General features: G+C 33.9%; 1 protein-coding gene across 4 annotated transcripts; it reads right to left on the bottom strand.

The window, feature by feature from the left end:
• Positions 1-296: 296 nt before the first annotated feature.
• Positions 297-19,594, bottom strand: LOC132712807 (uncharacterized). Of its 4 annotated transcripts, XR_009623357.1 has the most exons (7): positions 19,044-19,594; positions 15,200-15,429; positions 12,281-13,423; positions 9,571-9,704; positions 3,764-3,845; positions 3,307-3,407; positions 835-873 (listed from the first exon to the last, which is right to left on the bottom strand). XR_009623357.1 is itself a non-coding variant. In XM_060695242.1 (6 exons), the coding sequence occupies exons 1-6, from the start codon at positions 19,107-19,109 to the stop codon at positions 855-857; spliced, it is 1,701 nt and encodes a 566-aa protein (XP_060551225.1). In that variant the 5' UTR covers positions 19,110-19,594; the 3' UTR covers positions 297-854. The 4 variants fall into 4 exon arrangements, 3 of the variants coding, with proteins under 3 accessions (XP_060551225.1, XP_060551224.1, XP_060551226.1); XM_060695242.1 differs by lacking the exon at positions 3,764-3,845 and having other exon boundaries at positions 297-873; positions 3,299-3,407; XM_060695241.1 differs by lacking the exon at positions 3,764-3,845 and having other exon boundaries at positions 297-873.
• Between the last annotated feature and the right edge of the window lie 8,377 nt (positions 19,595-27,971).

The raw sequence follows: 27,971 nt of genomic DNA, 5'->3' as shown, positions 1-27,971 counted from the left end.
TATTGAACTTGTAGAACAAGAATATTATGCTCACCAGAGGCTCACATAAATTATATATTTCAACTAGTTCAATAAATTCCGTTTTAAACCTTCACTCATTCAATATCCTCTATTTGTCATTTTCTTGACAATAACAAAAAAAACATATCATCTTTCTTTTAAAAAAAAATGACAATTCAAATTTATTTTAAATCAGTTACCACAAACATGTATTCATCAACTTAAATAGATTTAATTTATATCTTAACTGAAGGGCTGGAGTTGTAAGTATGAACCATTGGTTAAAAAAAAAAAACTTTATCCCCTAACACAAGAATCGGATTAGTTGTTTTTAAAAAGATTTGTAAGTTCAATAAATAACCTATATAAACACACACACACACACACACGGGTAAATCATAAAATTATGGTGGCATAAAGATCTATTTTTAGCACCAATGAGCTTGACCTTTAGCCTAGTGACCACTTTCTAAAGGTAAAGGACTATCCAAAGCATTTACCTACCAAAAGTAAAAGACATCAGTCAATACATAAAGGCTGTATAAATTTATTTTTAGCACTTCACTAAAATACTTAGAGGAGAATTCAAGTTATCTATCTACCAAATATGGAAGATTTCTGCAAATAAATAAATTAACATGGAGAAACTGTAGGAGAATGCACTGTTACTATAGGATTATGGTAAGATAAACAGGGACAATATTCATGGAAGAGAATAATCATGATACAATTCCCACTAAATTGTTGTTATAGACTTTTCTTTGGTTTAGATGCAATGATTTCCTCACTCTCTGCATGTCCTGTACCATGAACATCCATATGTACCTTTATCAACATCTCTGGCAGTAACACTTTCAATATGTAATCCAAATACTGTATGAGAGAAAGAGAAAACAACAAAAAACTATTTTAACAATATCTTAAAGAAGAAAAACATCACTATTTCAAACTTCAGTAGTTCCATCTGTTCCTATATTGAAATGATATGCATATGACACGCTTTTCTCAATAAGTCTATGGACAAAACAAAACATAAGTAAATATTAACAACAAGAGTGCTATAATGGCCCAAGATAACTCACCTGAGACCCATTTCTAAACAAGATGGTTATCGCTCACCTGAGATACCAGTACATTGCTAGAATAGCTGTATAATTTTTAAAATATTTGTAGTTATCTTCTATGAAATGCATAATGACATTTATCTAATCTCTTGGCATTGTAGTTTCAAAAAAGACTTCAATGTATTTTTGTATACAAGTCTATATAACCTAAGTGAAATCCATATAGGCCTATATTGACCCTATGAGCATGATTTATGTAATTTTTGTTGAGAAGATGTTATTTTGACAACGACTGAGACACTGCCATCACAAAAGCTTACTTCTGAGCACTTTGTGCTCAGTTGAAGTGAAAAGGAATATGGAATTAAAACAAGATTGCATTTGAGAAAAATGCTATGCCACCGCATTAATACAACACTAAATAGTAGTGTAGGAACAGATTTTTTTTGTTTCTATACAATTGAAGATTGTCAAAATGCATAGATCCCTGACCTATCTAATTCTTATTATCAGATTAGTAGTTAAATCTATTGTTAATCAATAAAAGATCAGAGTAGGAATATATCAATGCACTTGAGACTAGTGAATTTGGTGGTGAAGGTCATATTTCACACAGCGTAAATTTCATGACTACATCAAAGGACAACACAGTAAGACACTCAAAATCTAGGTCAGCTGATATCAAAGTTCACTTTACATCTTAATCTGTGCACATGGTTCAAATTTCATAGCTGTACATCAAAGGACAAGAAAGTAGGTCACATCATCAAAATCTAGGGGCGGAACCAATTTTGACCCCAGGGCTATAATTTGAACAATCTTGGTAGAGGTTCACTTCTTAAAGTCTCATGCCATATATTTACCCTCTAGCCTTTGTCAATTCAGAGAAGAAGATTTTTCAAGTTTTTACTTTATACATATAAGGAAAACTATCGCCTCTGGGGCAGAGCAATTTTAACACTAGGGGCATAATTAAAAACAACTTTAGTAGAGGACCCATAGATGATATTATATACCAAATATCAAAGCTCTAAAGCTTGTACCTTCAGACAAGAAGATTTTTTAATTTTTTTCTATATGTACATAGTGAAAATCAATGACCCCTGGGGTTGGGCCAATTTTGACCCCAGGGCTATAATTTGTACAATCTTGCTAGAGGTTCACTACACAATGTTTCATGCAAAATATCTTAACTCTAGCCTTTGTAAATTTAGAGAAGATAATTTTTTAAGTTTTCACTATATAATATACATATAAGGAAAACCTATGGCCCCTGGGGCGGGGCTAATTTTGACACTAGAGGCAAAATTTGAAAAACTTTGGTAGAGTACCTATAGATGATATCATTTAACAAATATTAAAGCTCTAAGCCTTGTACCTTCAGACAATAAGATTTTTTGATTTTTTACTATATGTATATATTGAAAAGCCATGACCCCTGGGGCGGGGGCAATTTTGACCCCAGGGCTATAATTTGAACAATCTTGCTAGAGGTTCTCTACACAATGTTTCATGGAAAATATCTAACCTCTAGCATTTGTCAATTGCTAGAAGAAATTTTTTGAAAGTTTTTTACTATAAGTTTTTACTATATACATATAAGGAAAACCAATGACCCCCGAGGCATGGCCGATTTTGACCCCAGGGCTATAATTTGAACAATCTGGGTAGAAGTCTACCAGACAATGCCTTATGCAAAATATCGTAGCTCTAGGCCTTTTGGGTCTTTACAAGAAGGTATTTTAATTTTTTTACTATATGTACATATAGTGAAAATCAATGACCCCCGGGCGGGGCCGATTTTGACCCCAGGGCTATAATTTGAACAATCTTGGTAGAGGTCTACCAGACAATGCCTTATGCAAAAATATCTAAGCTCTAGGCCTTTTGGGTCTTTACAAGAAGATTTTTTTAATTTATTCTTATAATTCCTTTTGGTTGCCATGGCAACCAGATTTTGAATGGAAATTAATTCTTTAAACAACTTTGAAGCCCTTCACCCAAGGATCAATCCTGCCAAGTTTGGTTGAAATTGGACTTGTGGTTTTTCACAAAAAGATTTTTTAAGTTCACTATATAATCTATATAACACACACACAAACAAACACACACACAGGTGAATCGCTATATGCCACCGCATTGCAGATGCTGCAGTGGCATAAAAGTGTGACACAGAGGTTCTGGGGAGTAGAATAGCTGTCCTTATTATAATAGTCTAGCTAAATATACTTTACCAGTTTACCTTATGATGTCTTTTACAAAACATGGCCATTAGACATTCCATAACTGTGTCCACTTGTTCTTCTGAATACTGACAAAGTCTAGAGCTGTAATTTAGGTCCCCTAAATTATTAAATAGAAAATGGATTTTAAATAAAATGTTTAGCAATAATAGTAAACTATATTGATCAAGAATGAGAAAACACATTTGTCCCAAAAACCAAAATCTTCAATTGACAGCCATCCAGGAAACGTTTTTAGCAATTTACCATTCACGTGGACCTTGTGATTTTGAAAAATCTGTACTGCTAGATTCAAAAGGGAATTCCCAGGCTCCCAGCTTTTTTTCTATTTCCCAAAGGCCACAACCAAGTTAAACATTGTTTCGGTGAAAAGGTATTTTGAAGACATCACTTATTTATAACTTAAGGTCATGCTTGAATTATTCAACATGATGTTGTTGTCAATACTGTTCTTACCATAAAGTTCTTTTTTTAGATAAGTGCTCTACCAATTCAGCCATTGTGGCAATTATGAGTCACACATCAGTACAATTATTTTCTGGAAATGCAACATTTAAACAGTGTTAAAATCTATTCTTATCATGAATAATCTTCAACTTGACCGAAATGACCCCTTACTTCAATAAAAGTTAGAGGACCACTTTAAGACTGTTCTTATTATACATGAAAGACACCTCTTTATAACTGAAGATTGTATGAGCAAATGTGCATTTCCTCATACTAATCTCTATCAGTGATGGAGTTTTTAATCAAATTCCTTCAATATTTTCAAGGTATTCTCAAAAAATACAAAAGGAGATCATTCAAATACTAAATAATGTCGAGTTATGAGTCTTAGACAATGCACTTCCTACTATTATTATTTACAACTGTATAAGTTTCAATGAGAAATCATCCAGGGCTCAGAAGTTACACTCAGGACAAGCATAATTCAACATTTTTAAGCATCATAAAGGGAGATAATTATAACATTAAGCAAGTTAGAACTATGCTCTTTTGACACTGCATTTCCTTTCACTTGTACCTATCACTCTATGAAGTTGTAATCAAATGTCTTAAAAACTTTTCAAGTTAATCTCCACACAAGCATAATGAAATATTATAAAGGGAGATAATTAAAAACAAGCATAATTTAACATTTTTTTATGTATCATAAAGAAAGAAATGTGTCGTCACACCACGCTTGCCCCCGCAATTTCAGATGTTATAAATTATTATAATTTATTTAGTTCCAAATTTCTTCCCACAAACTGTTTTTTTCATTTTCAGTTCAAAGCCCATAAAACTATTCAATTTTAACACAAACCATTTTTATACAAAGTTCAAGGCACTGAAACTATTCAGTGTTAATCTTTTGTAAATTGCATATTGAAAATTTCCTTTTTTTTCAAAGTAAAAGGGGCATAACTTTGCCAAAAATCATCAAACAATGACCAAATTCAAACTTGACCTGCCCATTTCTTTGATTTATCCATATGGCAAATTTGAATTGAATCTGTAATACCTTAGAGGAGATAATGAACGGAAACTGAAAATTTCATATTATTTTCAAAGTGAAAGGGGCATAACTCTGCCAAAAATCATCAAACCATGACCAAATTCAAACTTGACCTGCACATTTCTTTGACATATCTGTATGCCAAATTTGAGTTGAATGTGTAATACCGTGGGGAGATAATGAACTGCAACTGAAAATTTCATATTATTTTTTAAAGTGAAAGGGGCATAACTCTGCCAGAAATCATAAAACCATGACCAAATTCAAATTTGACCTGCGCATTTCTTTGACATATCTGTATGCCAAATTTGAGTTGAATGTGTAATACCGTGGGAGATAATGAACAGAAACTGAAAATTTCATATTATTTTCAAAGTGAAAGGGGCATAACTCTGCCAAAAATCATCAAATGGTGACCAAATTCAAACTTGACCTGCGCATTTCTTTGACATATCTGTATGCCAAATTTGATAATGAGATAATGAACAGAAACTGAAAATTTCATATTATTTTCAAAGTGAACTCTGCCAAAAATCATCGAACCATGACCAAATTCAAACTTCATGACATATCCATATGTCAAATTAGAGTTGAATGTGTGCAACCGTTACTAAGATAATGAACAGAAACTGATGATAAAAGAATGACGGAATGACTGAAGGACGGAATGACGGAACAGGGTAACACATACATTATATAGCGTGGGGCATAATAAAAACAAGAAACATGGCAATGCCATGAAACCAGGTTTTCAATTATCACCATTGTAGATAAATATGTTGTATTTGAAATACAAATACAAGCAACAAACAATGTAACTATGTGCAATGTAAAACATGAATAATGTAGGAGGAATTGCCACAGAGGAAGTGTTCACTATAATTATATTCTGTATAAGGAAAAAAAACAAAGGGCCATAATTAAATAAAAATTATTCAATCACAAAACCCCGACAATATGCGCCAGGGCACTGGATAAACAAGAGGGCCATGATGGCCCTGAGGTAGCTCACCTGTATAAAGGTCCCCCCAACCCCCAACGTTGCAGGGCCAATTTAACCAAAGGGCTTTTATTTGCACAAACTTGGTAGACACCCATAAGAAGATGTTTCATGCTAAACATCTAAGCTCTAGCTCATTGGGCTTTTTAAAAGAAGATTTTTTTAAAGTTTTTACTATACACATATAGTTAAAAACAATGACACCCCTGGGGCCGGGCCAGTTTTGACCCCAGGGCTTTTATTTGAACAAACTTTGTAGACACTTACTAGAAGATGTTTCATGCTTAATATCTAAACTCTAGCTATTTGGGTTTTTTCAAAGAAGATTTTAAGTTTTTGCTATACACATATAAAGACAAGAGCTGTCCGTAAGACAGCGCGCTCGACTTTTTTATTGCTTGCCAATAAAAAAAGTTTTTGCAGTAAAAGGCAATACAAGAATCTCTGTATTTTTAAAGTGAACTAGTTGTTTGATACCCTTGAATATTACAGCAATGTTTATATGACATAATTTATGGTAAAGTGAACAAGTGGATAGGAATGAATTTTTTTAGATTTTTTAAGTTTTTTAGTGCTTGCCTATAATACAAAACATTGACAGTTAAGGGCCATAATTCAAATAAAATCTTTGACAGAATTACCTTCTCCTGGACATGTTTGGGAATCATGATTGTAAACAAGTATTCCAACTTTCAAATTAATATCTCAAACAGTTCAGTCAAAAAGTGGACTGGTACTAAAAACTTAACCAAGATTCTAAGTCGATAAAAGGCCTTAATTTTTAAAACAAATCCTTGACAGAGTTACCTTCTCTTGCGTACAGATGGGGGTAATGATGTGAAATAGCATTAAAAGTTTCAAAGCAATATCTCAAAGGGTTAAGGCAATAAGTGGATTTTACCCATATTCAATGTATTTTCTAAGTCAAAAAGGGGCATAATTCTGTCAAAAACCTTGACAGAGTTATGTCCTCTTGTCTGTTGATGAAGGTCGTGATGGTAAACAAGTATGGTCAGTTTCAAAGCAATACCTCCAATGGTTTTGAAATAAAGTGAGGTGGTACAAAAAACTTAACCAAGCTCAATACACTTTCTAAGTCAAAAAAGGGCCATAATTCTGTCAAAAACCTTGACAGAGTTATGTACTCTTGTCTGTAGATGGAGGTTATGATGGTGAACAAGTATGGTAAGTTTCAAAGCCATACTTGTAATACTTCTGAAATAAAGTGGGGTGGTACGAAAAACTTAACCAAGGTGTGACGCCAACGCCAACGCCGACGCCGACGCCGACGCCGACGCCGGGGCGAGTAGGATAGCTCCCCTTTTCATAGAAAAGTCGAGCTAAAAATCAATGACCCCCGGGGCGGGGCCAATTTTGACCCCAGGGCTTTTATTTGAACAAACTTTGTAGACACTCACTAAAAGATGTTTCATGCTTAATATCTTAACTCTAACTCTTTTGGTTCTTTAAAAGAAGATTTTCTAAGTTTTTACTATATGCATATAGGGAAAATAAATGACCCCCTGGGGCGGTGCCAATTTTGACCCCAGGGCTTTTATTTGAACAAACTTGGTAGACATCTATTAGAACATGTTTGATGCTAAATATCTTAGCCATAGCTCTTTGAGTTCTTTAAAAGAAGATTTTTTAAGTTTTTACTATATGCATATAGGGAAAATCAATGACCCCCCGGGGCGGGGCCAATTTTGACCCCAGGGCTTTTATTTGAACAAACTCGGTGGACACTCACTAGAAGATGTTACATGCCAAATATCTAAGCTCTAGCTCTTATGGTTTTTTAAAAGAAGATATTTAAAGTTTTTTCTTTCGGTTGCCATGGCAACCAGAGTTCTGCATGGAATTAAATTCTTTGAACAATTTTTAAAGGTGACCACCAAAGGAACATTCCTGTGAAGTTTGGATGAAATTGGCTCAGTGGTTTATGAGGAGATGTCAATTAAAGTAAAAGTTTACGGACGGACGACGGACGGACGCCGGACGGACGGACGCCGGACGGACGCCGGACGAAAAGCGATCACAAAAGCTCACCCTGTCACTTTGTGACAGGTGAGCTAAAAAGCTACTGTGAAAGTTTGAACAAAATCCGTTGAGAAATGTAGGAGTTCAGCACAGAAGAATTTTTTCACTATATATTCTGTATAAGGAAAAATAACAAAGGGCCATAATTAGGTCAAATATTATCCAATCACAAAACCCCGATAATGTGCGCCAGGGCACTTGATGACAAAGCCTCTGTGAAAGTTTGGTCAAAATCTGTTGAGAAATGTAGGAGAAGTTGCGCATGGTAAAAATTGTTCACTATATAATCTGTATAAGGAAAAAAACAAAGGGCCATAATTAGGTCAAATATTATCCAATCACAAAACCCCGATAATGTGCGCCAGGGCATTTGATAACAAAGCTTCTGTGAAAGTTTGGTCAAAATCTGTTGAGAAATGTAGGAGAAGTTGCGCATGGTAAAAATTGTTCACTATATAATCTGTATAAGGAAAAAAAACAAAGGGCCATAATTAGGTCAAATATTATACAATCACAAAACCCTGACAATATGCCCTAAGGCACTTGATGACAAAGCCTCTGTGAAAGTTTGGTCAAATTCCGTTGAGAAATGTAGGAGGAGTTGCGCACAGAAAATCGTTCACTATATATCCTATATTGGGAAAAAAAACAAAGGGCCATAATTAGGTCAAATATTATCCAATCACAAAACCCCGACAATATGCGCCAGGGCACTTGATGACAAAGCCTCTGTGAAAGTTTGGTCAAAATCCATTGAGAAATGTAGGAACAGTTGGGCACAAAAGAAGTTATTCACTATATATTCTATATAAGGAAAAAAAACAAAGGGCCATAATTAAGTACAAATATTATCCAATCACAAAACCCCGACAATATGCGCCAGGGCACTTGATGAAAAAGCCTCTGTGAGAGTTTGGTCAAAATCCATTGAGAAATGTAGGAACAGTTGGGCACAGAAGAAGTTATTCACTATATATTCTATATAAGGAAAAAAAACAAAGGGCCATAATTAGGTCAAATATTATCCAATCACAAAACCCAGACAATATGCGCCAGGTCACTTGATGACAAAGCTTCTGTGAAAGTTTGGTCAAAATCCGTTGATAAATGTCGGAGGAGTTGCGCACAGAAGAAATTGTTTACGCCCGCCTGCCCATCCGCCCGCCCGCCCGCCGACATACCTCAATCTAATAACCAGTTTTTTCCTTCGGAAAACCTGGTTAAAAAAAGCATTGTTGGATTACGGTTCTTTGACAATGCACTTCCTTTTCCTTTCACTAGTATCTACCACTGTGTAAAGTTTCAATAAAATTCCTTCAATAGCTTTCGAGTTATTCTCTGAAAAAGCATTATTAAGTATAATAAATGAAAGTATTTCAAAAACAAAGCAATGTAAAGGGTTATGGTTCTGTGATAATGCACTTCCTTTCTCTAGTCTCTGCAACTCTATGTAGTTTCCATGAGTTGGTTACTTGTGAAGAAATTTTCATTAAGTTATTCAAGAAAGCCAGTATAGTGGGCCTAATGGCAAAAAAAATGTGTTAAATTCCATGTAGAAAACAAAGAATTAAGTTAGCTTTTTTACGATGTACTTTATGGCTGGATATGAGTAAATTTTAAAAAAATCAACTTGCTGCAAAAGGTTCTCTATTTGCATAAATGTTAGTTTTAATCCCCCATGAGGGCCTTCAAAGAGGATGCTACATCTGATATACTAGTACTTACTTCTACTTTTTCCTCCTTTTTTAAACTCTTGATGCCTTTCAGAGGAAGCTTTTCCTTCAAAAATAGCTCTAAGGTACTTCTCATTGCTTCTTGTAAGGTACTGTAGTTGCTCTTCATTTAAATTTCCAACTGAGCTAAATGACAGAAAAAAACTATAGAAAGGATGTGGTCAATATGATTTCATTATTAATCAATATTAAAAGCAAGAGAGCTATGATGGTTACTTTATACTCATCTCAGGATATTTTTACATGGACAATGGACAAGTCATTTCTATTAAAGATGTACTATGCTCATCTTGTAGTAAAATATTTCTATTGTAGAAATCTTTTAAACCAAGAATATTCCTACTTTATATGCCTAATTTGAATAAGGAAATGCATAAACTGTCTATGGGAAGCTGCATTCCCTACTACGGGTCAAGTTAAGTTGGCAATTTCTTAGAAAAACTGGCAGTTTTTAACGACACTATGAATTCATACTGTATTTACCTATAATGTATGGAGTTTAAAACTCAAAATATATACTCTTTGTGTACTCAAAACATGTTTATTTTACATTTACGAAAAGAGTGTGTAGAAAATATCAATATTTCAAAATATCAGATTTGAGCATAATACATCTTTAAATTTCATCAAAATCTGCAAAAGTCTTATTTCTATATTTTCCGTGCAGGCTGCCATCTTATTTTACAGACTGTAATGATTTCAGCAAGTTTTGTGTAGTTCTATCCAAGGTATTACCTCTTATACATAACAGAAATTTGTCCGACAGCTAAGAGGTAAATTTCAACTCAGCAACAAAATTATTACAATAATTAAATTATAGGGGCAGATAACTCAAAAACGAGAACGGTGACCCCATTTTTTTTTTCGCTTAAAATGTTTCTGTTATCATATTCTAACAACATGCCAAGTTTAAAGAAATTCTATTGAACAGTTTTCATTTTGCCTATATGTCTATATGAAAACTCCTGAAAACGTCCTAACACTCTAGTGGTCACATTTTGACTCAATTGTCATCAAACTTGGTCAGGATGCTTGTCTAGGTAATTGCTCGGATGAGTTCGAACATGGGTCTTCTAAGATGAAAAAGTAGGTCACAGGAGCTAAAAATAGAACTAGAAATGTGTCCATAGGACACGGGTGCCCCCACCGCGCCACTGTTCTGTCAATCTTATGACTCTAGGTCAAATATTTTTTGAAAACTAAAAATCTTTTACTAAGTAAAGAGCAAGAACTTTACAAATACTGAATAAATCCACAAGCAAACCCCAAGGTGCATTATACAGTACACATGCTGACCAACATTCTTGTAAACTTTCAGGCCTACAAGTAAAATACTTTTTGAGCTATGCATGAACAAGTTGAAAATTGCAAATTTATTCTACTGTAAGTCAAGGACAATAACTCTAACAAAACTGACAAAAATCCACATGCAAAGTCCCAGGTTCATAGCTTCACAGTGATGTGAATCATTTTTCCTGTAATTTAGTGATGTTGATCATTATTCCTGTAAAGGTGGCTGATTCTAACTCAAGCACTCAAGGAACAAATAACAACATAATGAAATGATTTTTACTAAGTCAAGGGAAATAACTCTACAAATACTGGATAAATCCACAAGCGAAACCCCAGGTGCATAACTAAATATGCTGAGCAACCTTCCCGTAAGGTTTAATGACTCTAGGTCAAATCCTTTTTGAATTACATGCGACACAAGTTGAAAATTGCAAAAATTTTATAAGTCAAGGGCAATAACTCTAAAAATACTAAATAAATCCAGACGAAAATACCCAGGTGCAAAACTACACATGCTGAGTTACATGCGACACAAGTTGAAAATGGATAAATTTTACTAAGTCAAGGGCATAACTCTAAAAATACTAAAAATATCCAGATGAAAATACCCAGGTGAACAACTACACATGCTGATCAACATTCCTGTAAAGTTTCATGACTCTAGGTCAAATACTTTTTGAGTTACGTGCGACACAAGTTGAAAATTGCAAAATTTTACTAAGTCAAGGGCAATAACTCTGAAAATACTAAAAATATCCAGACGAAAATACCCAGGTGCACAACTACACATGCTGATCAACATTCCTGTAAAGTTTCATGACTCTAGGTCAAATACTTTTTGAGTTACGTGCGACACAAAAGAGAACGGACGGAATGGATGGACGTTCCAACATTTTGGGTTTAGGGGCTATTTTCTTTGTTATTTTCTTTGTTTTCTTAAGGGCTACTAGCCCATAAACCCTTTGATCACGGAATGAACCTATTGTTCTCTTTTGTTCTCTTTACTGTTATATAGCCCCTAAACCCAAAATGTTTGCTCGGACGGACGGACAAGGATAAATCTAAATGCCCGTCACTAAAGTGGGGGCACAAAAATCTTGTTAACACTCTAGTGGCTACTATTTTGATCCAAATATCCTGGAAAGTGGTCTGAAAGTTTGTTTTGATGATTTCTAGGTAAAGTTCAAATATGGGTCACCTGGAGTTAAAAACTAGGTCACACTGCTCAAATATGAATAATTCTTGTTAACACTCTAGTGGTCACATTTTTGACTCAACTGTCATGAAACTTAGTCAAAATGCTTGTCTAGGTAATTGTTTGGATGAGTTCAATGGGTCAGGTGAGCGATCTAGGGCCATCTTGGCCCTCTTGTTTTAATATTAAAACATGTAACTTTAAACAGTAATACCTTATTGTTTGTATTTCATTCATCAGTTGACTATCTATTTCATTCTTCACTTTAGGAGAAATTACTGTGTCCGTGTCCTCTATTCCTACACTCACACCATCTCTTACTGATTGGTTTCTTGTTGAATGTTTTTTATTATGAGACATGAAAAAGGAAATTGTTGGCTGAGCTTTACCTTCACTAGAGGAAAAGAAAGGCTTTGATAACTGTTTTTTTGTTGAACTACTTTTCATGTTTTCGAAATTAACAAACTTTTCACAGTTTGTTTTCACCTTTTTTAGTGGTAAGTTTGTATCAGAATCAGAATCTGATGAAAATGTTGGAAATTTTCTTTTTATCTTGCGTTTATATACTGTATTATGTTTCTTCAAAGTAGAATTCAAATCCTCATGTTTCAAAACTTTTTCATTTAAGTTAATGATTTTTCCTTCATCTTTCAATTGCTTCATTGAGCTACAACCAGATTTTATGTCTGTTTCTACTTCTGGGTTTTTTCTTCCAAATTTTGGTGAATCTGTGACTAAATCAGAGTCTTTATCTGCCTCGCATGACTGCAAATTAGTGTCAACAATTTCCATGTCTGGTTTATTTGATATTTGGTCAGTTTCTATTGTTACAGTATTTGTTGATGGAAGTGCCAGCAGTTCATCCAAGGAATTAGATAGAACATCTGATTGTTTATACAACATTTCATCTCCAGAATCAGACACACTAGTCAAACATAGACCTCTCTTAGGTTGGAGCCAATTTTTTTCTGTTTTATAGTCAATTATTTGTTCTTTATTGGTTATAAATATAGAATTTCCGTGTTTTACCTCATCACAGTTTATGTTTACTGAACTAATTTGAACATCTCCTAATATTAATGACTTTTCAGAGTACTCTTCACTCTTTTCGCTCTTACAAATTTCGTTAATTTCGACATCTCTTCCATAAAATTCATCTAATTTTTCTATGACTGGTATGTTTTCATTAACATTTTCTATTATTAAAGACTGTTTATCTTGCTGACAATGTTTATCATTCACTAAAGTTTCATCAGTTTTTATGCACTCACTAGCACCTTCACCTAACTGCTCAACTCTCAAATTTAGATTTTTTTTCCTATGTTTTCTTGAAAATCCAACCTCACCTTTCTTTAATCTAAAAATAAACATTAAAACATGCTATAAAAAATCTGAGATTTGTGATAAAGTAGAATTTTAAATGTTGAGGCTAAATTTTAAATATTTACACTATTCAAAATTTTAATGAACATCAATTAAAACCATAAGTGATTGCATAAGGAATCTAAATAATCAATTACAGAAAATTTGTCAATGATCTTTTTAGAAAATCTCTTTTATACTTTGATAAAATTTAATATAAGAAAATATTGAAAATTTTTCAATAGTTTATTAATTTTTTATTCAATAATCATCTATATTATTTCATATATAAGAAAATATTGAAAATTGCAACACAGTCTTTTTGTAAATAAAAAATAACCATGTTTTGACTTCACACAAAGTAGATATGTTATGTTTAAAATCCTACAGGCTATAAATGATCACAATATGAATATATACTGGTTTCCTAGCAGTTTCCAGCTCCTAGCAGTTTTCTGGCCCTTTATCATTTTCGTCCAGTACAGTCTTCTTTTACCAGTAGGGCATCTATATCACTTCATCAAATTAGAGAGACATTTGTTTTCTATGCAACACAGCAGTTAAACTTATACAGTGATTTATATGTTTTGAGATTTTGCCTGTTGTTTAACGTTACCTTAGAGAACTTGCGACATTCTAGTTTGAATGCCCATGTACAATAACTGAGACACTAATCAAGATCAAAACTTTTGAACAGAATATTTGCAGACAACACATAAAAGGTTGGGAAGTTCTATTTCTTTGATAAAATCATCTTAAAATGTCTTACTGGTACTAAATTATATTCAATATAAAAAAGTCCGAAAAACTGCTTTGAAATTTCAATTAAAAGTGAGAAAAGGTGTTACATTCAGGCCTATATTCCAATTAAAAAGTAAAGTAAAAGAGCAACATTGAAAACATGGTTATGCTGGACAGATTCTTAACTTTGTTCTGTACTCATCTGTAGACAGACTTTTTTTTATATGCGTTAAAAAGTGCATTTTGGGGCCAGAAAATGCCAGGAAACTAGTAGTGCCATTAAAACAACTGGCAGTTTTTTAAAGAAAAGACCAACTTTACTTTACCTGTAATTGGAAATACAGCTTCCTATACATAGTTTATTCATTTTTTATTCAAATAAGATATATTCAGTAAGAATTACATAGATTTCAATAAATTTGCTATGTTATTGTACTTAATACTATCAAAATAATTATTTCTTGCATAGCAGACTGGCGTTTCTGTGAGTTTTCATGCCGGAAATTTCATGCCAGATGAGTTGCGTGTCATACAACAACGTCATTTAAGTGCATTTTATGAATGAACCGCGTTGAAATGACATCATTTTAGAAGGGAACTATGTGCTTAGGACAACGTCCTTTCTCCGTTGTTATTAATGTTGTAAATTCATACGCTATTGTAAAAAAATAGTTATGGATGGAATGGCTTTAATTTCCAGGAACAAATATCTTATTGAGGTAAACCATTTTAAATATTAAATAATATGGCAGAATATGCAAGAAAAAATATCTGACATGTTTGCGATTCGGATCGGAATATCCTTCACTTGGGAACCTGCCCATGGGCGGTAACTCGGCAAGCCTTGTTACCGCCCATTGGGCTTGGTCCCCAGTGGATGAATATTCCGATCTGAACCGCAACATATGACAGATATTTTTATTATGGTTTTACAGACCTACCATTATTTAGCCCAATTCACTTTAACAAAATATTTACATTTTCTTATTACGATGACTAAAAACATTGTCCAATAAGTTTTCAAACTAACATGTTCTTGATTTTGCTCCTGTGTCCTTCAATTGGTGCTTCTTTTAGCAAATCCATTTCCTGAGAATTTTGGGGAGAGGAGTCAGTATAACACATAGATGATTCTGGCACTGTTGAATGCAAGCTGGAAACATTTTGTGACATTGTGTTAGGTGGAATTTTCTTGAAGTAACTGCTAATACTAACTCCTTGCCCCATTGACTGTCTCTTTCTATTTAACATTTTCATAAGCTGACAACAAAAAATAAAACAAGTAAATTCTTTGCATAGATATCCATGCTAAATGACACAAAACCCTTGGTTGAAATTACTTAGTATTATGTAATTCAGAGCATTAATTTGATACAAAGCCCACAAAAATGATCAAGCAGTAGGAAATCCTTCACAGATTTCTTTTTTTTTTTTTTTTGGCATTTTTTTTTAATTATATAATGTTGTTTGGTCATTCATTTATAATGTAATATAAGAAATATAATCTTGAGATTCAAGAGTCAAGAAAGCATGTGTATGCTCAAATTACTTTATTCATTGAATCCATTATAACTACTGGGGTTGGGGGTATCATTATGTATCAATTAATTAATCTGAAAGATTTTTTTTTAAATCGTGTTATCACTGTTAAGATCCAAAATGTAAAACATTAATAAGATTTACATAAATTTTGTTAAAAATGGTATTGACTGTAAGATAATTGAGCTCTCGACAAAATTTGAAAATTCCTACATGTACTTGCAGTTCTTCTTGTCATCAGATAGGCCAAGATCGCTCACTTGAGATACATTGCTAGAAAAAGTTACACTGGCGATTACAATTCTTAAATGCAATAAGAGCCACCGCCCAGCAGTGGCAATACTTAACTTATTTACTTTTTTTAAAAGCAAACAAATGAACGGTTTAAACAAATCTTTAAAAAAACAAGAGGGCCATGATGGCCCTGAAGTCGTTCACCTGTATATAGGCCCCCGGAGCGTGGGCCAGTTTAAACCCCAGGGCTTTTATTTGAACAAACTTGGAAGACACCCATTAGAAGATGTTTCATGCTAAACATCTAAGGTCTAGCTGGTCAAGTTTTTTCTTTACACATATAGTTAACAAGAGGGCCATGATGACCCTGAGGTCGCTCACCTGTATATAGGCCCCCCCCCCAACCCCATCTCCCCCCAACATTGCAGGGCCAATTTAACCCAAAGGCTTTTATTTGCACAAACTTGGTAGACACCCATAAGAAGATGTTTCATGCTAAACATCTAAGCTCTAGCTCATTGGGCTTTTTAAAAGAAGATTTTTTTGAAGTTTTTACTATACACATATAGTTTAAAACAATGACACCCCTGGGGCCGGGCCAGTTTTGACCCCAGGGCTTTTATTTGAACAAACTTTGAAGACACTTACTAGAAGATGTTTCATGCTTAATATCTAAACTCTAGCTACTTGCGTTTTTTCAAAGAAGATTTTAAGTTTTTGCTATACACATATAAAGAAAATCAATGACCCCCGGGGCAGGGCCAATTTTGACCCCAGGTCTTTTATTTGAACAAACTTTGTAGACACTCACTAAAAGCTGTTTCATGCTTAATATCTTAACTCTAGCTATTTGGGTTTTTTCAAAGAAGATTTTTTAATTTTTGCTATACACATATAAGGAAAATCAATGACCCCCGGGGCGGTGCCAATTTTGACCCCAGGGCTTTTATTTGAACAAACTTGGTAGACACCTATTAGAACATGTTTGATGCTAAATATCTTAGCCATAGCTCATTGAGTTCTATAAAAGAAGATTTTTTAAGTTTTTACTATATGCATATAGGGAAAATCAATGACCCCCCGGGGCGGGGCCAATTTTGACCCCAGGGCTATTATTTGAACAAACTTGGTAGACACTTATTACAACATGTTTCATGCTAAATATCTTAGCTCTAACTCTTTTGGTTCTTTAAAAGAAGATTTTTTAAGTTTTTACTATATGCATATAGGGAAAATCAATGACCCCCCGGGGCGGGGCCAATTTTGACCCCAGGGCTTTTATTTGAACAAACTTGGTAGACACTTATTAGAACATGTTTCATGCTAAATATCTTAGCTCTAACTCTTTTGGTTCTTTAAAAGAAGATTTTTTAAGTTTTTACTATATGCATATAAGGAAAATCAATGACCCCTGGGGCGGGGCCAATTTTGACCCCAGGGCTTTTATTTGAACAAACTTGGTAGACACCTATTAAAACATGTTTGATGCTCAATATCTTAGCCATAGCTCTTTGAGTTCTTTAAAAGAAGGTTTTTTAAGTTTTTACTATATGCATATCAGGAAAATCAATGACCCCCTGGGGCGGGGCCAATTTTGACCCCAGGGCTTTTATTTGAACAAACTTGGTAGACACCATTTAGAACATGTTTCATGCTAAATATCTTAGCTCTAGCTCTTTGGGTTCTTTAAAAGAAGATTTATAAATTTTTTACTATATGCATATAGGGAAAATCAATGACCCCCCGGGGCGGGGCCAATTTTGACCCCAGGGCTTTTATTTGAACAAACTTGGTAGACACTCACTAGAAGATGTTTCATGCCAAATATCTAAGCTCTAGCTCTTATGGTTTTTTAAAAGAAGATATTTAAAGTTTTTTCTTTCGGCCGCCATGGCAACCAGAGTTCTGCATGGAATTAAATTCTTTGAACAATTTTTAAAGGTGACCACCAAAGGAACATTCCTGTGAAGTTTGGATGAAATTGGCTTAGTGGTTTATGAGGAGATGTCATTTAAAGTAAAAGTTTACGGACGGACGGACGACGGACGGACGACGGACGGACACCGGACGAAAAGCGATCACAAAAGCTCACCCTGTCACTTTGTGACAGGTGAGCTAAAAACAATGACACACCTGGGGCAGGGGCAGTTTTGACCCAAGGGCTTTTATTTAACTATTTATTTAATCTTTGTAGACACTAACTAGAAAATGTTTCATGCTGAATATCTAAACTCTAGCTATTCAGGTTTTTTCAAAGACGATTTTTAAGTTTTTGCTATACACATATAAGGAAAATCAATGTCCCCCGGGGCGGGGTCAATTTTGACCCTAGGGCTTTTATTTGAACAAACTTGGTAGACACCCATTAGAAGATGTTTCATGCTAAATATCTTAGCTCTAGCTCTTTGGGTTCTCTAAAAGAAATTTTTTTAAATTTTACTATATGCATATAGGGAAAATCAATGACCCCCTGGGGCGGTGCCAATTTTGACCCCAGGGCTTTTATTTGAACAAACTTGGTAGACACTTACTAGAAGATGCTTCGTGCTTAATATCTTAGCTCTAGCTGTTTGGGTTCTTTAAAAGAAATTTTTTAAGTTTTTACTATATGCATATAGGGAAAATCAATGACCCCCTGGGGCGGGGCCAATTTTGACCCTAGAGCTTTTATTTGAACAAACTTGGTAGACACTCACTAGAAGATGTTTCATACCAGATATCTAAGCTCTAGCTCTTCGGGTTTTTTAGAAGAAGATATTTAAAGTTTTTTCTTTTGGTTGCCATGGCAACCAGAGTTCTGCATGGAATTAAATTCTTTGAACAATTTTCAAAGGTGACCACCAAAGGAACATTCCTGTGAAGTTTGGATGAAACTGGCTTAGTGGTTTATGAGGAGATGTCATTTAAAGTAAAAGTTTACGGACGACGGACGGACGACGGACGAAAAGCGATCACAAAAGCTCACCCTGTCACTTTGTGACAGGTGAGCTAAAAATTAAAGAAAAAAAGTTTTTCCTTTTTTTTATTCAGTAAGATAATTATGCACTTGTGATGGTGCTTTCTGTCTATACATTAAATACACTGTAATTAAAAATGATTACCTGACTCATCCTATTTGGACTACCAGGTAATAGAGGATGAGCAAACACTACCACTTTATCCTTCATCACATGCAAACATTTCCAACTGCAACCTAATTATACAGAATAATACACTATAATCAACATAAAATTGATCAATCATATTTGACAAAATAAACAATAATGCCCACTACTTTCATCTGTTGTTGACCACAGTAAATTCAGGTACATTTATACTCATACAGTATCTAAAATTTTATCAATATTGATAGTTAAGGTCATTTACAGATCAAGTTCATGCAGTGTGTAGTAAACTCCTCCCTTATAATGACATCACTTATAACGATGCTGTTGCTGTGGTCCCAACACTTGTTGTCCAATTGGTTACCTCTCGAATATAACAATATCTGGTTATAAAGATATAAATTGAGTTACCCCTCGAATATAACAATATCTGGTTATAAAGATATAAATTGAGTTACCCCTCGAATATAACAATATCTGGTTATAAAGATATAAATTGAGTTACCCCTCGAATATAACAATATCTGGTTATAAAGATATAAATTGAGTTACCCCTCAAATATAACAATATCGAACAATATCTGGTTATAAAGATATAAATTGAGTTACCCCTCAAATATAACAATATCTGGTTATAAAGATATAAATTGAGTTACCCCTCGAATAGAACAATATCTGGTTATAAAGATATAAATTGAGAGGTCCCCAGAATGACGTCATAAGCAAGGTTTACTGTTCTTGAATTATTTAACATGTCTATGAACACAGTCATTAAAAGTTGCTTCTTCAAAGTATGAATCATATCAGACCATTAATAACAAAGTTATGAGTTATTGCAATTAGAACAAAATTCAACAACATGATCATTATCACTTAAATGTCATGGACAAACTTGAACAATTCCAAATGTCTGTGTGGCTGTAAGTGTTGTTTTGTTCAAGTATGAATAAAATCCTTAAGATACTGCAAAAGTTATCACAACTCAGTCAAGATCATTTTAATGTCAAGATTGGGTCACAAATATCGTTTTGTATGAATCAGAACCCAAAGATAAATATCAAAATTTAGCCAATTTAGGTCAAGGTCATTTAAAGCTTTAAGATAATATTTGAATTCTTGAGCATCTCAGTTGGTCAAAAGTTGGCTAAGTTTAAAATAAAATTTCTTAATGAATAACAAAGTTGCTTAATTCAGCAAAATTCAACAGAACCGACCACCAGGCGTGGGCAAAGCTCGATTTTTTTTAAGTTTTCTAAAATCAAACAAATAAACGGTTTAAACAAATCTTTAAAAAGAAAATTAAAGAAGAAAAAAAGATTGCATTTGTGAAAATGCTATGCTATGCTTTATATAATACAACACTAAATAGTAATGTAGGAACAGAAGAGTTTTTGTTTCTATACAATTGAACCTTGCTATAACGCAGTTGACTCTACAGAATTTGGTGGTCAATGGCCTAAATTTCATGACTGTACATCAAAGGACAGGAAAGTAGGTCACATCATCAAAATCTAGGTCAGCTGATATCAAAATTCAATTTTAAATCTCAAACTGTGCACACGGTCCAAATTTCATGGCTGTACATCAAAGGACAAGAAAGTAGGTTACTGTCCACTTGGGCAGGAAAAAATTTTGACAAAAGGGTTAAATTCAAAGAATCTTGATACAGTTCCACCAGACAATGTTTCATGTCAAATATCTAAGCTCTAGCTTTCTCCTATTCAAAAACCATTTGTTTTAATTTCTGTTTTTGCTATAACATGCACAAAATGAAAATCATTGACCACCGGAGCAGGCCAATTTTGACCCCATGGCTACAATTTGAACAATCTAGTAAAGGTCCCTATTGCAATGTTTCAAGCAAAATATCTAACCTCTAGCCTTTGTCAATTCAGAGAAAAGATTTTTTAAGTTTTTACTACATTATTATAAGGAAAACCTATGACCCCGCAGGGTAGGGCCAATTTTGACACTAGAGGCAAAATTTGAGCAAGTTTGGAAGAGGACCTAAAGATGATATTATATACCAAACATCAAAGCTCTAAGCCTTGTACCTTCACAAGAAGCTTTTTTAAGTTTTTACTCTATGTACATAGTAAAAATCAAGGACTCCCAGGCGGGTCCAATTTTAACCCCAGAACTATAATTTTAAGAATCTTGGTAGAGGTCTATTACACAATGCTTCATGCAAAATACCTAACCTCTAGCCTTTGTTTATTCAGAGAAGAACCAGTCCTAGAAATCATCAAAACAAACTTTCAGACCAATTTATAGGATATTTGGATCATAACAGTAGCCACTAGCCACTAGAGTGTTAACAAGATTTTTCTATTTTTAGCTCCTGTGACCTAGTTTTTCATCCGAGATGACCCATGTTCGAACACATCCAAGCAATTACCTGGACGAGCATCCTGACCAAGTTTGATGACAATTGTGTCAAAAATGTGACCATTAGAGTGTTAACAAGATTTTTCTATTTTAAGCTCCTGTGACCTAGTTTTTGATCGGAGATGACCCATGTTCGAACTCATTAGAGCTATCACCTAGACAAGCATCCTGACCAAGTTTAATGATGATTGAGGCAAAAATGTTTGTTTGTTTCATTTTACACCTTTTACCAACAGTATTTCAGTCATATAGGCGGGTAGTTTCCTAACCATCGTTCCTTGAGAGTTACACCAGTACTAGACTACCTTCCTACGTGCTAAACTACCAAAGCATCTCCTGGGGATCGAACCCACGCCAGAGAGGTAATTTGATTAGAAGTCTTAGACTCTAACCCCTCGACCACCGAGGCGGTCTCGAGGCAAAAATGTGACCGCTAGAGTAATAACAAGGTTTTTCTATTTCTCCGGTGACCTACTTTTTCATCCGAGATGACCCATGCTCAAACTCATCCGAGCTATCACCTAGTCAAGAATTCTGACAAAGTTTAATGATGCTTGAGGCAAAAATGTGACTGCTAGAGTGTTCACAAGGTTTTTCTATTTTTAGCTCCTGTGACCTATTTTTCATCCAACATGACCCATGTTCGAACTCATCCGAGCTATCAAGTAGAAAAGCATCCTGACAAAGTTTGATGATGATTGAGGCAAAAATGTGACCGCTAGAGTGTTAACGAACGTTACAGCCAATTATAGCAATAATCACTGAAAATTAGTAATTTGACATTCAATTTCAATTTGACCTTGATATATATGAAGGTCCTGACCTGAAAGATATTGTGTATAAATATGAAATAAATTGATAATTGATTTATATGGCATGTTAAACGTTGCAAAATTCAATAAATTAAATTTTTGTTCTATATCCAATTTTTTTATATCGTATAACTCTAATTTTATATTCTATATCATACATATTTATTCAATCTTGCTGAATATTTGTTCATCATAAAAAAATAATTGTGTGCGATAATTTTCTATATGTATGTTCTATATTTGAAAATATATATTGTATAATTAAAATATTTATTGTATACAAGGAATGATCAAAAATTAACCGGACTTTGTAAATGATTCTTTACTCGTTAAATGAATTTACATAAAAATACACGGAAAATAAATCGGAATATATCCCCTGAATGATACAAAAAATACCAACAAGAAATATTAACAAAGAAAAAAGTTATGCTGTTATTGGCATGTATATGTCAAGCAATGAGGCGCACGGTATAACTTTTAAATTGACGTTAACGACGTCACAAGCGTATTTTCCTTAACGGAGCAGCTTTTTACTCATTCACGGAGAAGGCCAATACGTGGTACAGTCATGTTGTTAGTTTAAACATATTTTATTTCAAACATTTTCACACAAACATTTATTACATACAATCATTATGAGTTACATAATAAACAATGCTGAAAAAGGATTAGATCCGAAAGCATACAATGCTTATAGAGGTCTGTTCCTAACATATAATTCATTATTGTGAATCTGGAGGTAAATTACATGTTTGAAATAGTATATCATTTTATTGATGATGAAGACGAGGACGGCAAAAGTGTCTAGTAAAAAAAAAAAATATAGTTAAAATAAGTTAGATAGGAAATCATGCTATAATATGTTTTAAAATGCTAATACTGTGACCTAGTGAAATGACACACACAAAAACTAGAACTCCCACTCTGTGGGGGCATAAAAACATATTATAGAGATTGATGGTCAGAAAATGATGAGATTGATTCAGTAAAAATGGTGCAAATACACTATATTAAGGAAAAGATATTATTATAGAATCTATTCGGTATGTCAACGGAGTGAGCAGAGTTTGCAAAGGACTATGGAAAACGTTTACTATCTCGGATATATATTTGAACTGCCTGAATTTTATACTGGTGTTTATGACGTCACTTAAGTTGTTATCACCTCTCAGTAAAATGGGGAGAGTAACATAACATAGAGGATATTTGTTTAGTTCAGTGTAAGATCGGAATATATTTCACCGAGTGAGCACCAAAAGGTATATTTCACGAGTGGCGCAGCCACGAGTGAAATTTGAACTTTTGGTGTTCACAAGGTGAAATATATTTCGATCTTGCACTAAACTAAACAAATTTTCTTTTTATTATATGCAAAGAAACGTTTTAAAAAGACATTAAACCTAATACTATATGAAAAGCGCGCCAAATAATAATACAACGTGATGTCATTTACGACGTCACGTCATTAAGTTGGTACCCAGTACTGTGCACGCTGGTATTTCACTGAAACAACGTAAGGGGCTTAAATTCAAAACAGTGAAATTATCAAAGTGGTAATTTCACTGTTTCAAACAGTGAAATTACCAGTTTTATATCACTGATATATTTCTATAAACCACCGAAAAGCATGTAATAAAATAAGCCAATAAAGTGTGAAAGAGGATATTTCAGATATTATTGTATTGTTGACATTCAAAGAAAAAGTGGTAATTTGTTTCTGGAAGACCACATTGACACAGTGGTGAGTTTGTTATATTTTTTCTGAATAAGTGATAGTTGTGAGGACTCCACTCAGTTCATAGGTGTACATGGTATATTTGCCATTTTCTGATACCTGTATAAAAATATTTTGGACATTTTGATAGGTCGCCATGCAGAAGACTCTTAAAGGATGATAGTGAAGGTGCATTTTGTAATTCAGCAGGGAGATCGTTCCAGTCTCTTAGAGCAGAAGGAAGAAAAGCATTTCAATACAGAGAAGTTCTTGTTCGTATACCGTTAAAATCGTTTGAGTTGCGAAGATTGTATCTTGATGTCTCACCTACTGAAGGGGGAACAAGAGATGATAGGTAGTTTGGGGAGAGTCCATTTTTCATTTTGTAAAGAAGTATGAATTTGTGCTTCCTTCGTCTAGACTCTAAAGATTCCCAAGGAACTTCTCGTTTGAGCCCATCCAGAGAAACAAGTTTACTGGCACCAGAGACAATTCGAGAAGCTTCGTATTGGGTTTTATCAAGTTCATTTTTCTATATTGAGTACAATTTATAAAGACAGTTATCGGCGTATTCTAAAATAGGTCTGATGTATGACAGATAGAGAATTTCTAAAGATCTACGATCAAGTTGAAATTTAAGTCTACGCATAATATGTAAACGTTTCCAAGCTCTTTCCTTTATGTAGTTAATATGAGTATGCCAAGAACCATTATCAGAAAAATGTAAACCAAGGTGTTTGTGAGAAGTAACTGCAGATATTATTTCGTTTTGCATAGAAAGATGTGGATGAAAAGGTTTAGATGTTTTACGTGTGATTGTCATGGTTTCAGATTTAGAAGGATTGAACTGGACCAGCCATTTATCAGCCCATAAAGAAATTTTGTTTATATCACTTTGAAGAGTCTCAGCTGCATGTATTGGATGATCGACGATTAAATAAAGGCTGGCATCATCAGCAAAAAGATTTACACAAGACCTTAGATCTACAACAATATCATTTATATAAACTAAAAAAAGAAGTGGACCCAAAATCGTATTGTCACAGGTAACTGTACATTTAGGTTCTCATTGACCGCCGTACAGTGACCTACTTTTGGCTCATAATTCATATCTTTGGCGAATACTGTGTGGAAATTGCATGGAGGTAAATTATCACCACTTTGTGCTTCAAAATTAACTCTTTAAGGACATGACTGGTGACATGTCCGGGGTCCGTACTCGACAGCACAAGCTGCATTTTGTGCCCGAAAGGGCGGATGGACCCTCATTAGCTTTAACTTCAATCAATCAAAGGACCCAAAATCGATTCTTGACAGACACCGGTTTTGATAGAAGACCAATCAGATTTAACACCAGCAAGAACATCAGATATAACACCAGGAAGAACCACAGATTGACGTCTTATTTGACAGATAGTTTGAAAACCAATCAAGAAGAGGTCCTTGAATACCAGCTCCTTGTAACTTAAGCAGGAGACCTTTGTGCCACACTTTATTGAAAGCCTTGCTTATGTCGAAGAACACAACTCGTATCTCTAGACCGTCATCAAGTGCTTTACAAAAAAAATTGTAAAGAAAAGTTAGTTGGTTCACAGTTGAATCACCGGGTTTGAAACCAGATTGAAGGGGAGATATAAAGTCATTTTCATGAAGAAAGTTAAAGATATATTTAAACAAAATACGTTCAAAGACCTTTTCCATACAACAAAGAAGTGTCGATATAGGACGATAGTTGTTTGGCAGAGAAGGGTCACCTTTCTTAAAAATTGGACAAACATTAGCATCTTTCCAAGATTGTGGGACTTTGCAGCAGCGAAGTGAATGATTGAACAGGGAGCAAAGTGGATATTTAATTACGGAAGCTGTTTCACACAAGATCCGATTGCTAATTTCATCAGGCCCTGACGCTTTATTAATATTGAGAGTATTGATAGCATCCTCAACATCTTGAGGTGTAACCGTGATTGAAGTGAGTGTGTGAACAGGCTGTACGTAGAAATCTTCTGTAGTTTCTTTATTAGAATTATCAAGAGAAGACTGACTGCAGAAAAATTTATTTAATATATCAGATTTTGATTTATTGTCAAATATCAGTCTGTTAGAGTCTGGACATGTCAGTGCGGGAATGATTTGTTTTTCAGTCGGAGATATAAATGATTTGATGACTCTCCACCAGTCTTTTTGTATAGTGTTATCAGATTGAGTGAATCTGCCAGTTTCTGTATATGGTTTCGCTTGGCAGTATGAATAAGTGAAACAATTCTGTTACTAAGTTGTTTAAATTTGTGCCAGTGCATAGGATTTTGGGTTCGTTTTGCTCTGTGGTAAAGTTTCTTACGTTTACAAATAAGTTGTTTAATTTGTGACGTGATCCACACTGCATCATTTGGTTTAACTGTTATTGTTCTTGTAGGAATACACTGCTTTGAGAGTTCAAGAATCTTATTGGTTATTGTTGTTGTGTACATATTTATATCATTGGCGTCCGCGCTGAAGCGCGGCGCCCCTTTATGGAATGAAATCAGATTTTGTGAAAGGGCGACAGCAACTTCTCGAGCCTTTTAGTCGGTCATAATAAAAGCCGATCATTCCGATCGGTATGAGGGTGCTTGATTATTATTAATTAAAAATGAAATGTCGCAATATGTACAATGAATAGCGAACTGGAGGATTTCGCAATGCAAACATTTTCAAATGCAATAACCTTTTCCGTCTCTTCGGGTTTTTTATTTATCATTTTGTAGTACACAGTGGGTTATCATGGTATGTTAAAATAGAACGATGAGTTGATGACCTAAATATTCCGAAAATCTATTTATAGAGGGATGTACTCTTATCGGTAATTTCGGTCTCTCCCGGTCTATTTTGACCGGGATACTAGTGACCACACGTTTATTGTCCGGTCTCTCCCGGTTTTGGAGTAGATGTTTGATATCGTTACAGAACAGAACAAATATTTTACAGATAAATAAGCTTTTTTCCAAAATGAATGTTTGTCACTTAGTTTGGTTACAATAATTAATAAACATAGATCAACTCTCAAATTTATTGATTATTATTATACATAAACATACAATTCGAAAAAAAACCAACAACAACAACAACAACAATAGCATGTTTCATTTTATCTATATGAGATAAAAACAATAAATATGTACAATAATTGTGAAAAAAGGTACATTTTTATGGTTTTAATATGACACTATCAACTTTGAAACATTTCATTTAATTTGTTATTCGTGTTTAGTAAAGATGCCGAGGAATTATTCAAAGTTACAAATTAGATTTTATTATTTATTTAATTGATTGATAATTTAAAAAATTTTAAAGAAAAATACAAATGTACATGTACATGGTTTAAGAATAAACAATATTATATATTGAAAGATTAACCATAATTTACCGACTATTTCCAGTTAAGTTTTGACTTATAATCGTCGGTCAATATGACAATTGAATTCTTAAAATTTATTTTACAATTTTAATAAAAAAAAAGAGTAGTAAACGTAAAAAACCCAGTATTAAAATAGCACATAAAAACACAAAAAAGAGAGGAAAACAATATTCATAAAATCTGTATTTTTGTTATTAAAATAGATATTACAATTATTGTATAATAAACAATAATGCTCAACATGACATGGTAATATAACCAGTGTCATATTTTTACTAAGTGTGAACAGATACCTTAAGAGGGGGTCTTTGCTAATAGCGATTACATAATAAGGGACAATTCCACAAGTGTGGTGTTGATCATGCGTTACACATATGGATTATAAATGATTGTATGCATGTATATCCGTTGCTATTAATAATCACGATCATAAAGAAATAACAAGTAATATTCTAATCTCTAGCATGCCAATCAAAGTTCATAATGAACAATGTCTTCCGTCCGTTCATTCTGGTAAAAACCAATTAACCATTGAAAAGTTTATAAGAATATCTTGACATCATATGTCTACTAGTTCATCTTCACTTTCTGCATTTCTTGCTTGGACGCCCTTT

Source organism: Ruditapes philippinarum, unplaced genomic scaffold, assembly GCF_026571515.1.
Source record: "Ruditapes philippinarum isolate M1 unplaced genomic scaffold, ASM2657151v2 ctg106_1_1_1_1, whole genome shotgun sequence".
In the NCBI taxonomy this organism is placed as follows: Eukaryota; Metazoa; Mollusca; class Bivalvia; order Venerida; family Veneridae; genus Ruditapes; species Ruditapes philippinarum.
Note: the sequence above shows the minus strand (reverse complement) of the source record. Positions and strands in the feature narration are given on the sequence as shown.